This window comes from Pezoporus wallicus, unplaced genomic scaffold (genome assembly GCF_028554395.1).
Source record: "Pezoporus wallicus isolate ANWC-B61680 ecotype Strahan unplaced genomic scaffold, APGP_CSIRO_Pwel_v1 contig_360, whole genome shotgun sequence".
Classification (NCBI taxonomy): Eukaryota; Metazoa; Chordata; class Aves; order Psittaciformes; family Psittacidae; genus Pezoporus; species Pezoporus wallicus.
In genome coordinates this window covers 4836959-4849584 of record NW_026640059.1, presented here as the reverse complement: position 1 = coordinate 4849584, position 12626 = coordinate 4836959, and the positions used below count along the sequence as shown (strand labels likewise).

At 40.6% G+C, this 12626-nt stretch overlaps 1 protein-coding gene across 1 annotated transcript in view; it reads left to right on the top strand.

Annotated features, from left to right (window-relative positions):
• Positions 1 to 4513: 4513 nt before the first annotated feature.
• DNER (delta/notch like EGF repeat containing) overlaps positions 4514 to 12626 on the top strand; it is a 125576-nt gene continuing 117463 nt past the window's right edge. Inside the window, exon 1 of the mRNA XM_057417119.1 lies at positions 4514 to 4906. Within this exon, the coding sequence (XP_057273102.1) occupies positions 4649 to 4906 (258 nt within the window). The 5' untranslated portion in view covers positions 4514 to 4648. The remainder of the gene's footprint in view (positions 4907 to 12626) is intronic.

Below are 12626 nucleotides of genomic sequence, written 5' to 3'. Positions count from 1 at the left end.
AGCTGTGTCAGTTGCAACATTTGTTTTGTGGTGGTATTTTCTGTGAGACTTTTCAAACAAGCTCCTTAGAAGCTGATTCTTACTTGGTACAAATACGCAGGATTTTACCCAGTATAGTCTTATTTATGTAATGGTGGGTTCTGATCAATCTTTTAATAAGATTAACTTCTCATTTCATGAAGTACAGTAATATTTGCTGTAGTGTCACACAGCATAGAGATAGAAAACATTATTAAAGTATTGAAAGTGCATCTTTGCTGCAGAAGCATCTCTCTTCAAATTACGTGTACAGCTCTTTACTGATGGGTGCAGTAGCTATTGAGACAAATTTTCAGGCAGCTCTCAGAGAAAGATCTTTCTCAAATACCTGGCAGTCATTTTGTTTGTTTAATATCTATTCTGTGTAGAGGTATGGACTGATTTTATTGTTCTAAAAATATGATGGAAGTTCCTGTGAGCCAAACAGGTGGAGGTGTGGGAAATACTGCTACTCCAGCATTGTCTGTCTGCCACTGATGAAACAGGTATCATAATTTTCACAGCAAGCTGGTTTTGTGCTCCCTGATGTAAAAGTTTAACTTCTCTATGGATTTTGTCTTAAAACATGATCTATGATTCTCAAGATTTTATAATTTGCACAATGAAGAATGTACCTGGGCTGGCAGCTCTCTCTTGATGCTAGCTGTATCAGCACCTCTACTTGTACTGCAGATCCCCTGAACAGCAGACATTAACTAACAACATATCCTTTCACTGCTGGCAGCAGTAAACAAATCGGCATGATTGCCACCAATTTCCTATGTCAAAGTTAGTGAACAAAAGGAAGAAAATATGCAGTCTTCAAACAGCTTAATAAAGTGGAGAAAAATAAAGTTAATAGAAATGCAAGAGCTAGGGAGGAAAGCAGACAAATCCCTGCACATTGTCAGGGAGCAGGGTGTTTGCCAGTCTGTATCAAGACAAAAATAAAATACCAATTATTCAGGTGCGTATGAAAATAAAGCAATGTTTCCCTCTCACCCACCTATAGCAGTGAACTAGAAGTTTTAAAACTGTCCAGAGTCTTAAACTAACTTCCTGTGGCCAAAACCTTCCCTCACAAACCCACAAACGTCAGGCAAAAAGTTCCAATATGAAGCACCTGAACATCCTTATTTTGAGGTGAGTATTCTAACTGAATTCTGTGGGCTAATTACATGCTTAAATGTGTACTTCAATATTTTGATAGACTCAGATGTGGATCGTTCAGGCACTTATATTAATAGAGCTTGCTGCAGCTTGGAAAAAGAAAGATAAATACATGTAGAAAACCTTTTGAATAAATGCATTTTAATGTTCAACAGTAATAGTTTCAGTGATTGCAGCAATGACTTTCAAATAGCTGTAGCTTTAATTTTGGCAGGTATTGGATATGAGATTAAGAACACCATGAGCAATATTGGAAATTTGACTCCAGTTGCATGACTGAAACCCTTCTGAAGTTTCTCAGACAAAATTAAGACCCCAGTCCTTTTGGTAGACAGTGAAATTCCTGAGATACTTTAAAGCAGGCACAAGCTGAGGGGAAGATGAGGGAAAAGTCAGTTCTGCACTCTGCAAACACTATAATAAAGGCATGATAGCATTGACCCAAAGCATGAAACAGAAAAGAATCACTGCTCAGAAAAGGCTCAGCGCAGTAACCGTCTCATCTAAATTAATGCCTATAGTAAAGAAAAATGTAACTAATCATGGTTTTACAATAATTAATCATAAAAGATCATTGTTGTTGTGGGAGACATTAAAGTGTACAAATTCCTCTCAGGAAATCACAGAGATTTTTGTTCCTCCCTAAATATTTAATCAGAACAGATAAAAAAAATAAAAATCTCCAAGCCACTAGAGGATGAGTACTTTTCCATCAAAATAAAGAGTTAAGCTGTAATGTAACTTATCTAAGCCACACTAATAAGCTATTAGACTGATAATACAATTCAAATTCTAGCAAGTGTAACTGAGGCAGGCAGCTCAAATCCTTACTGAATACTAAGATTAGTAGTTTGTTTATGGAAAGCCGACTATAAAATTATTTAAACTATGCTTACTGGAACATTATTGTGCATAAAAAGATACAACATTTTGGAAAATCACTAGCTAACTAAGTAAGCATAATATTTTCTGTTGTATAGTTTAATATTTCCTTATAAAAATGGCAATTGTAATGCAAACATTGCTTATATATTCTGTAAAATGCTAAGGACACTCATACAGTTATGTCCTGTCTGACTCAGAACACCATGTTATATACTGCCCTGTTGGTTTACTAGCTTATTTTTAAAGTTGTTCTCTTCTGCAAATGCCATGCTATTACACCAACAGAATTCATTATCTAACTCTCAGCCTTGAAAACATCTTTATGAATCCTTACCTATGTTGTCTTACTACTAAAAGGCTCAGATACAGACCAGACTTTCACCAGAATCATTGAACACTTTTGGGGTACCAAGAATAATTTAAAAATAGGGGCACTACAGCCTCTTCAGGCATCCTGTTTCTCATGAAGGTCACTCAGCTGGTCAGCACGGTTAGCATCAGCCAGGAGAAGAGCTTGAGCAAAAGGAGAGCTTGGTCAGGTTAGGGAGTAGAACAACTTTCAAATTGGCTGGTTTTGATGATTTGTTCTAAAAGATGTTTAGAGAACTGGCTGAAGCTAGTTATTAATGACTATCTTTGACAGCCTGTGTGGAAGGGTGAAGCCCTAGGAGATTGGAAAAGGACAAACATTTCTATTGAGGGGGACAGGATTCCAGCCTAGCTGCTTTGACAGCAACTGCCACAGCACCCTGGGATATATATACAAGTTATTTCAGAGCACTTGGAAGATAACAAGGAGACAAGTTGCAGCCTCTGTGAACTTATCAAGAACAGACCGTGTCAAATCAGATTATTTTCTTGTAGAGCAAGGCCACAAATTTTGTGAGTGGAATATAATGGTTATTATAACTTGACAGAGGAAACGCCTTTGGCATTGGTTTCCACGACATTTTTAGGCACGGGCTGAGCAAATTAGTAAGAATAGTTATTGGCTGGGGGGAAAAAAGTGCTTGAAGAACAGTGAGTAGTACTGTAGTTTCAAATTGTAAGGATGTTTTCCATGTTCCCTTTGATAATGATCAGTACCGAAAAGAAGAACTGGTCTGGTGGGTGCAGCAGGTTTGTTTGGTTACAGCATGTGATGGGCTCTGGTGAGCAAGGATCGGTGGAAAAAGCAACCTTAAGCAGAAGAGTTGTAAAATAAGCAAACAATTCAACATATATGACTAAGACTGGTTTTATTTGTATTATCACAGCGCCTACAGGCTGTTGTCATCACTGGAACCCACCAGTGTCGGGAACAGGGGGAAGACAGTTGGATCCCGTTGAACGAAGGAGTCGTTCCAGGGGCGTGGTGGTGGGAGCCGGGACGGCACCGGGAGGGATGAAGGGAGGAACCAGAGGGACAAGGGGTCTGGCAGGACAGCAGCAGAGAAGGGGTGGTTCATGTCAGCCACATGTGGGGACAGAGTACCACAGTCAGGCTGCTGGAACCCCTGATGAACTTTCAGTTCAATTAGCATCACCTGTCGTTTCTACACGGGATATGGGTTTAAGCTCTATGCGAAGTATGGGGGTTTATGAAAGCTGTAGCATGCTGCTGCCAGCAATGCCCTCGTTTTGTATGGCAGATATATGAGAAGTCGCTAGTTACGAGAGATTTAAATACTTCATTTTTGCAGAAGCAAATGAAGAGAAGGCCAGACTGTGGATTACCTTTCTCCTATCTGTTACCTGATTTACAGACCATGTATCTTGCTTCTAACCAGAGGCAGCAAAAAAATCCGAACGCCTAGCAAAATACAAATCGACTTTTAAAATTCAGCTGTAAAATGAATGAAAGCCACAGCTTTTCCGCAGTATGGGAAATGACAGGATTCATTTTATGCTTTCCGCCTCCCCTGCTTGGGTTTTAAAGGAGCTTCAAAGTAACTGTCCACAGGTTACACGTATGAAACAGTAAATGAGAAGCAAACAGTGAACGGTCCTGAACACGGAGTTTCCCTTCCAGGGGTTTGCCGGTCCCGAGACAGGGTTCGGTCCCGGGTACGCTAACGTTTACACCCGCCAAGCCAACTGGAGGCAGTGGCAGACCAGCAATGCCTGTCGGGCGGTTTATTATCGCGCGGATCCCGTGGTAAACCAGCGGGCTGGGCGCGCAGTGCCGGTACCCGGGCCCCAGCAGCCTGGTGCAGCCCGGTCGCCGTTCCCCCGCCCACGGCACATGGGGCGCTGGCGCAGGCCATTCCGGCCCGAGCCGAGCTCCGCCTGGGCTGCAGGGACGAAATAAGGCCGGGCTGTGCGCTCCTGTACCGCACCCGAGGCAGGGCCGCTCACCGCCGCCGGCCGGGGCCGGCGCCCGGACGCGCTGCAGGAGGACGCGCGGCTGCCCCCTGCTGGGTACACGACGGCGCGGCTGCCGGCTCGTCCCCGCCCAGTCCCCGCCCGCCCGTTGCCCGGGGAACGGGGGTAGGGAGCAGCCGGGTAGCCGCTGCCTCCATCCTCTCCTTCTCTCTCTTCCTTCCCCGCTGGTGCCCGCAGCGGAGCGGCACCCGCACCAGCACGCCCCGCCGCCATGCCCCGAGCCGCTCCGCTCCTCCTGCTGCTGCTGCTCGCTCTGGCCCAGCGCCGTGCCTGCCTTCCCGGGCCAGCCACCGCCGCGCCCCCCGACCGGGACCCCTGCCTCAGCCAGCCCTGCCGCAACAACGGCACCTGCTCGCCGGTGCCGGCCGGGAGCCCCGCCGCGACCCGCCGCCTCCAGCTGCTCCTGCCCCAGCCTCCGGCCGCCTATAGCTGCGCCTGCCCCGCGGGGTTCACCGGCACCTCCTGCCAGGTAAGGGCCGCGCCCAGAGCGCTCTGCGTGCCCCCCGCCAAGGCACCTCCCTTCCTCCCTCCCTGCGTCCTTGTGTTCGTCCCTGCCCTTGGGTGTCCCCGCTCGGGCTGCGGCTGGCTCCCTCCCGTTCTCGTTCCGCCTCGCCCCAACACTTCTGCGGGCGTCCCTGCCCCGCTCCGCTCCGCACTGACCCGTTGCGGTACCTGTTTGCGGGGAGCGGCGGCCGGTGCCCGTTCCCCTGGGGCCGCTGTCCCCTCCCCGCCCGCTCCCTCTCGCCGGCTCCTGGCGCGGTAGCCGCCGGTGCCGTTAACGGCCGCCGCGGGCAGCCCTGTCCTCTCCCGGGCTTTCCGGGCGCCGGCGGCTCTTCGTGCAGGTGGACGCGTAAAGAGGGTGCCGGTGCTGCGAGCAGCGCGTTCGGGGCCGAGAGAAGAGCCCCGGGCAAGGACCGGACAGGCGGCTTGTAAGGCTCGGTTAGAGGTGAATGAGGATGGGGCTGAGCTCGGCCAGCGCCTTCCAGGTTAATCTCAGCACTGTTGTCAGTCCCCGCTGTCCGGTCCTGGCAATTTACTTAGTACTGGCTTATTTTAAGGTGAAAAGTATGCTCTTTGGAAGTGGATAGTGTATTGCACTGAATACGAATTGCTAAATCGCATCTCCAGTTGTCATTTTCATAGGCTAGAAGCACTTTCTCGCACGTTTCGGATGCTTCTTGGATTGGTTTTGAATTCTGGAAGGTCAAAATGTTCAGAGGAGGGATAAGGATTTAAATATGGAGAGGCAGTAGGCAGAATCTTTCTAACATGCTCGGTAGTACAGGGATTTGATGTAATAATACAATCAAATTTAGTTTTTGTCACGTGAAGATATTTTTGTTCTTGTCTCTAGTATTAAGGATGGACATCCTTGTTGTCACGTTCAGAAATTCACACAAACTTAATCTTCCATATCTTCAGATAAGGGAAAGCAGGCACTGGGACAAAGAGGTTTGTTTTCTGTATATATGTATATCATGGGTTACTTTCTGTGACAGCAGTGTACAAAAGGCTCTATGGATTGGCTACCATTTCTCGCCAGTGCTCTCTGTTTTAGGTGGATTTGACACAGAAGCAAATGAATTCAAGTAAATTCAGTCTGGGTTTTTTTTTTTTCCTTTCTTAAATTTTCCTTGGTTGCATAGTATCTGAACTGTACTGTTGAATAGATGAAAGGGATAATGCATTCACTGAAGACTTAATGTGTAGGTGAGTGTAAAAGTCTTTGTAAAGTAGGAGCACTATGCACAGTTCTTTGCTTGCCTTGAAATGTCTCAGCTGATTCAGCCTAACAATGAAAGCAAAAGTATTTACTCTAATGAGATTCTGTGAACCAGAGAGATGAAAGTGGATTAAATAGACTTTTTTCTGGCTAATTGTGGGTCTTGTCTTAAGCGTTTACTATCTTTCTATCAACAGAGAGAGAGAAGGAGAGCGCTGGGTGTTTGCTTCTGCTTGTTGCTGTTAGACTTAAAAGTCCGAGATCCGTAACTAAAAGATTAATGACCCTTTTACTGACTTAGTAAAATGTAATGCAGGAGGCAGCACACCTCCTGTGAAGTGTTGCGCCTGGGGAACTGGATTTAATTGTGTTTCTAATAAAATAGAAAGGCAATATTTTCATAGCAGTTATGCTTTTCATTAACTAATAAGAGGAGGCTTAAAGTGTTGCACATTGTGTTTCTGTTCATAAAATAGTAAGCAATGACCCTTACAAGGAAAACTGAGAAACAAATGAACGCTACTTCGAGCGATTGTGTAAGCAGTAGAAGTATGGGTGCCAGTTACCTCTAAAAAGTTAATATGGTTTTGAAATGTAACTTTAATTAAGTAGAAAACAGACAGTTGTGTTGTTTTTTTTTTATTTTTATTTTTTTATTTTTAAAGGGGTCATGTAAACACAATATATCCGCAGTTGATTTTTTTCCTCATTTTATTGTAATAGGAAATAAATGTTGTACAAATGCATGAATTCTTGTACTGCTTTTTTGTTCAGATGCCTAACAGCTTAACAGATGCCTAACAGCTTAAACTTCTACAAAGAAAAGTAAACTCGGTCATGTTTCCTAATTCAATGACAGTAAATAACTATAAGGATTTTAAAATAATGATGATTTTTTTCATCTATGGGCTAAATCAGGGGACCATTAAGATATATTTAGACAGGGGGCATTCGTTTTGGGGTTGTTATTGAACAGTTGGATTCACAGAAGGGAATGCCAAGAGGGGGGAGAAAAAGAACAGAAATATAATGCTTACATACCAAGATCATAGAAGGTAAGTTTGCATTTTTGTAATTTTTGGGACTGGAGATGTTTGGGAACCCCACTTCACCAAAAAAGTAGAATTACTTTCAGGTTACTTCTTGTAGCGAAGGCAAAATTTTGCTCATTCTGCTCAGATGTCTTGAGACGTAGAATGAAGAAAAAAGTGTACTAAATGTGCCTTCAAGTCAACTGGGCACAGTGAAGTTGATAATGTAGAAGGACTACTAACAGTCAAAGTTGGACATTTCCCACAGATTTTGTTATTGAAGATTTGGGTTTGATGGAATTGATGGTGCTGGTGTGGGAAAAGAAAGAAATTAACATCACATACACGAGATGCTTCTAAAAGTCCACAGCTTTCCTAACCCCAAGTAGTGAGTTTAACTTGGACTTAAGCCAATTGCATGGCCTTATAATTGCTCTAGTAACTCATTATTTATTTAACAACAGAAATTACAGGTCCTCTTAATATTCCCATGCCATTCCCATGAATTATGCATGTGTATGTTTCTCACATTACTTAAGAGTTTGACTATACTTTCTTTTGCAAAATTCATGTTTATTTTGTTATGGATTGTTTCACATTGTGTGACATTGCTTTAACTCAATTTCTTTTCATGGATGTGAATTTTTTCCCCACTTCTCTTTACCAGATTTCTATGTGTTGAAGTATTTTGAACTTTAATCTGGGCAAAGAAATCACGAGTATTCCAAAGGACACAGTACAAAATTATAGCGAATTTAACTTTTTTTCTGCAGGAATTTGAAATGGACTAATTCTGAGCTTTACACTGAGAGACTTTAAGATAAATCATTCTAAGAATTAAATTTAAAAGATAATTTATTTTTTTATTTTCCCTCCTGCATTTCTTCGTGATTCTGTTTTTCTTCATTCTATCCTTTTTTCATACTTTTGAATGCCAGGTGAATTTATTCTTGTCTTTGAATGTTCATAGACTACACTGCAGTGATTTTTATTATTTTTCTTCTCTGTGCCACCTCCTATTTTTATCCTGTGTAAAGTTTTTATTTTTCTTTGAATTTATTTCTGTTCTCAGTACATTGGTTGTAATGTGCTGTTTAATGTTGAATGCAGAAATCCAGGGTTAGCAAATTGCTGCAGAAAGAACGATTATTGTTTCTTGACTTACTGGTCTAATACTTCAGAATAAGTGGTACAAAATTTCATTGGCCAGGTTATTTCAGGTTGCATTGGATAGTGCTGTGTAAAAGGACATCCTTTAATCTCACTGCTAAATTGCCTTTACATCTGTATCCTGACTGATTTTTCACAAGATTCTGTTTTCTATTAAGTTATGACATCCCTCCTGAAAGATCTCTAAATAACCCTTGAATTCAAAATGCTTCCCCCCCCCCACTTCTGCACTCATTAATGAAGGGTATATACTTAAATTATGTGGTTATTGTGATGCATGTGTTTTGTTATGTGGCCATTTTGTTGACTTTTTTATCTTGGACATGAGTAAATTACATAGTTGTTAGATGCCTTGGAGTTTTCTTGGATTATTTGAATGTAGTTTAGCTTGACTTCTGATGTGCCATGTCATTTCCTGCTGACTAACTCTGCAAACTCTTGCAGTGCTTTCAAGTTGCAGAATTTAAATATTTGCGTTGATGCAAATAGTGCATGTGAGAAGAGGTTAGGAGAGCTTGGTCTGTTTTTCTTAGAGGAGGCTAAGGAGAAGCCAAGTGCCATTCTCACCTACCTAATGGGTGGTCATAAAGACGGAGCAAGACTTTTCTCAGACATGTTCAGTGAAAGGACAAGAGGTGACATACATGTTATAGTAGTGGAAGTTCCTATTAAATCTAAGGAAAAAATCAACCATCATTCCTCAAAATAAGGGCGGTGAAATACTGGGACAGGCACTTATAGCAGTTGTGGTAGCTCCATCCTTGGAGATTTGAGTCTTGAGTGCCCAAGACCCCAAGCACCTCAGCCTATTATTAGCCTTGACTTGAGCACAGGCTGGACCAGAGAACTTCCTCAATTCCCTTCCAGCCTAAACCATTGTATGATTCTGTTCTGTGATTCTGTATATATACACACCTCTATTTACCCTCCCGATTTTACATTTTCCTACTACTTTTGTCCTTTACCTGCCTCCCCTTTGCTGGATATTGAAATTATTTGTTATTATACATATATGTTTTATATCAAGTCTAGACTGCACCTGGAAGCTGACAAACTTGTGTTCAAGGAGTTCAAAGATGGCAGTATTACTATTAGCTATACGAAAAATCTTTACTGTTAATTTCAAGCCACTTAGTTTACAGCTCCTTTAGTCACAGATGAGTATACTCATGTTTCATAGTCATTCCTGAACTTTTTCTTCAAGCAACAGTTGTATGTCACACAGGACTGATGGATATTATTTGTTTTCTGTGAGTTTTTCTGATCTGTAAGTGAAGTGTTGTTCAGGTACCTCATGAACTCTCTATGGTTGCCATGGAACTGATGAAGTTCTGCAGTGTGGCCATGTAAGGTATTGAATATGGGGAACATCAGGACAGAATAAATGAATGTGAAAAATAGTTTTGCCACGCAATTTATTTTCGCTGTTATAACATCTGTTTTCTCTAAATGTGGTAGAAATGTATTTCCAGTCAGAAAATTAAGCTTTTCAAATTAGCACCTTGCCTTGAAGCATATCATGTGAAAATAGGTGTGCAAGAGACCTATAATTCAGCAATTTCCAAAGCAATCGATAAAGAATTGTGCTGTGATAGTTGCTACGCGCTTTAAACAAATGTATTATACATTTCTGTAGAATAAAATTGGAATAATGTAATAGCCCAAACTGTCTCAGTTATGTAAGTGGTTATTACCATGGTGTTGTCTGCACAATAACCTTTGTGAATCTTTGTATTCTCTCTCTCAATGTCTTGAAATACTCCCTTTAAATCTGGTCAAAATAGTTCTTTTTAAATGCTAGTCTGGTCATTACATAGTGAAAATAATTTGGTTCTGAAAAATTCCATCATATAACCGAAAGTTTCAAGCGTTGGTTTTAATATATTTTTGTGCGGGTAAAGACTGCTGAGAGATGGATCAGCTATAAAGTAGCTGAATAACAGTAGAAGATATGCTATACTAAGATGCTTCACCTTTCACATAAGTCATTTTGCATTGCTGTATACATTCTTTGATCCAAGAGAATCATGCAGCAATATACCTGTTTGAAAAACAATGTTATTTTACTTTCCTTTGAAATATCTAACTTGATATTATGTAGCTTTGGAAATCCTCTTTATTGAAGTAGGTTCCCAATGTACTAGGAGAATACCTTATCTTGAACACAAGAGAAGAAACAACAGAAAATTGATGGGAAAAGAGATAAGAAAGAATATCGCTTTATATACTGGAGTTATATAACTTTATCCCATCTTAAAAGGGATCAAAATGCTCCCCTCTTTTTGAGGGCTCCCATAGCATGTTCTACTTATTGCCTTTCTGAGAAGGAAATTATTGCCTGAGATCAATAATTTTAGAAGTGGCATGTAGCAAGATTTCAGCTTAATTGTGGGATCATGAGACCAGAAATCTTAGATGATGCAAGAAATTCCATTTTAATAGGCAGATATGAGTCTGCTGGAAATAGTGTCCACTTGATCCTAAACATAGGTTGGCGGGTTTTCTTTTTCTGGTACTTGCTCTCCTAGCTCACTCTGTTCTTGTTAAATATCAAGTCCCTCATTTATTCATATCAACTCTCTTTGGCTGTGATACATTTGTGTTCCAATTAATCCAACAGATTAATTGCATGGAAAACATAATTTTATTAGTTATTATCTTCTGTCTTTCAATTCAATTTCCCCATTGTATTTTTTCCCTTTTAAAAGTGAGTTATTCCAGTGTTCCTTCCCTGTGCATATACTGAATATTTTTCTTCTCTTCAGCATTCTTTCTGAGCTGAATAGATCGAGCTAATAACAGTATTCCTGTTGGTTGCTAGTTAATATAACATAGCCTGTTTTGTACAGTGTCAAATCACAATTTTTATGTATCTTGAGAGGTTACCTGTTTTTTGACAACTGCATTAGAGGGAAGTCTTCAATAATATCCACAGATTTTTATTTTGTTTGTAAGTTTTGGTAAACTGAGCTCAGAAACCTCCCTGGAGGTGTCTGATTGCGGTGCGGTGATTCCCAAATGAAAGCATCCATATTTAAAGTGCATCCATGTCAATTGAAAGCATGGTGGTTGGCAAGAGTAAGGCTAATGTAATTAAAAATTTCTTAATGGCATTTAGATCAAAATCTGAAGGCAAAAGTAGTCTAGTATATGCATTTGATGTAGATCATAATTTGTAAGAGTCTTTAATTAGGTCTCTGATTTTTAAATAAGAACTGTTTTGTTTAACTCTTTGTTTCTCGATGTTTTTGTCAATTTATGTTGTATGAGAATAGTGTAAAAACACTGAAATCAATGCTCTCTGGAGAGAAAATTGTCAATCGTCAATGTGAGCTACGCAAAACAGATTATATGTTTTTTGTTAATTAGGAAAAATATCTTGAACTGCAATACAGTTGGTGCAATTTTCCAATGATTTTGTAATGGTGGAAATGCACATGGAGATACACATAGAGGAAAGTGATGTTTGCTTGATAAGAAAACTCTACTTTGCTCTCCTGATCGAGCGTGCTCTCTTAGAAAGAAGCACTCCTGCATTCAAAAGCTGATTTGTGTGCCACATATGTAACCTGTTTGATTTTAGTAATACATATTGTCATCCTATATTAATTTTCAAGTTTGCCAAGGCTTGTTTTACAATTATACAGGCTGTAGTGAGTGTAACAATTATCCTGCATTATTTAGTATTATGTTCTGCTGTAAACCTGGAAAAAACCAAAATCTGTAAACTCTAGAAAAGTCTGAAAGTGACACATTGTGACTAGGAATGGGAATATCAGGGCTTGGTGCTCAGGATTCTCACTGCTTTGCTGAGTCACTCTGGGCAAAAATCCTTAGATTTCTCCTCTATAAACTCAGATAATTCTGGGTGTTCAAAAGGTTAATTTGTAAATGTGTATGAAGGCTTTAAGAATGTAGAGTGAAAAGCACTTTATAAGGAAGCATCGTATTAAAATGCCAGATTCTGAATTATATGTCGGTGGCCTATCAGAATATATTTAAATCAAATGAAAAAAAGCCTTTTATTAAAAAAAAATACAAAAAATCAATCATTTAGACTATTTCTTTGTCTGCCAAATATTCAGGCTAGCAGTCTACAGATTAGTTTTATACTGTTCTTTCCCACTGAAAGCAGAGGCAATAGATCAATGCTTAGTATTTCAAAGATTTCAGAAACAAAGGTGTTTGTGAACAAGGTCCTCTTGAATAAGGTAAGAATACGATTCAGTTTGACTGTGAAAGTAGGTTTTTTGTACTGAGATAAG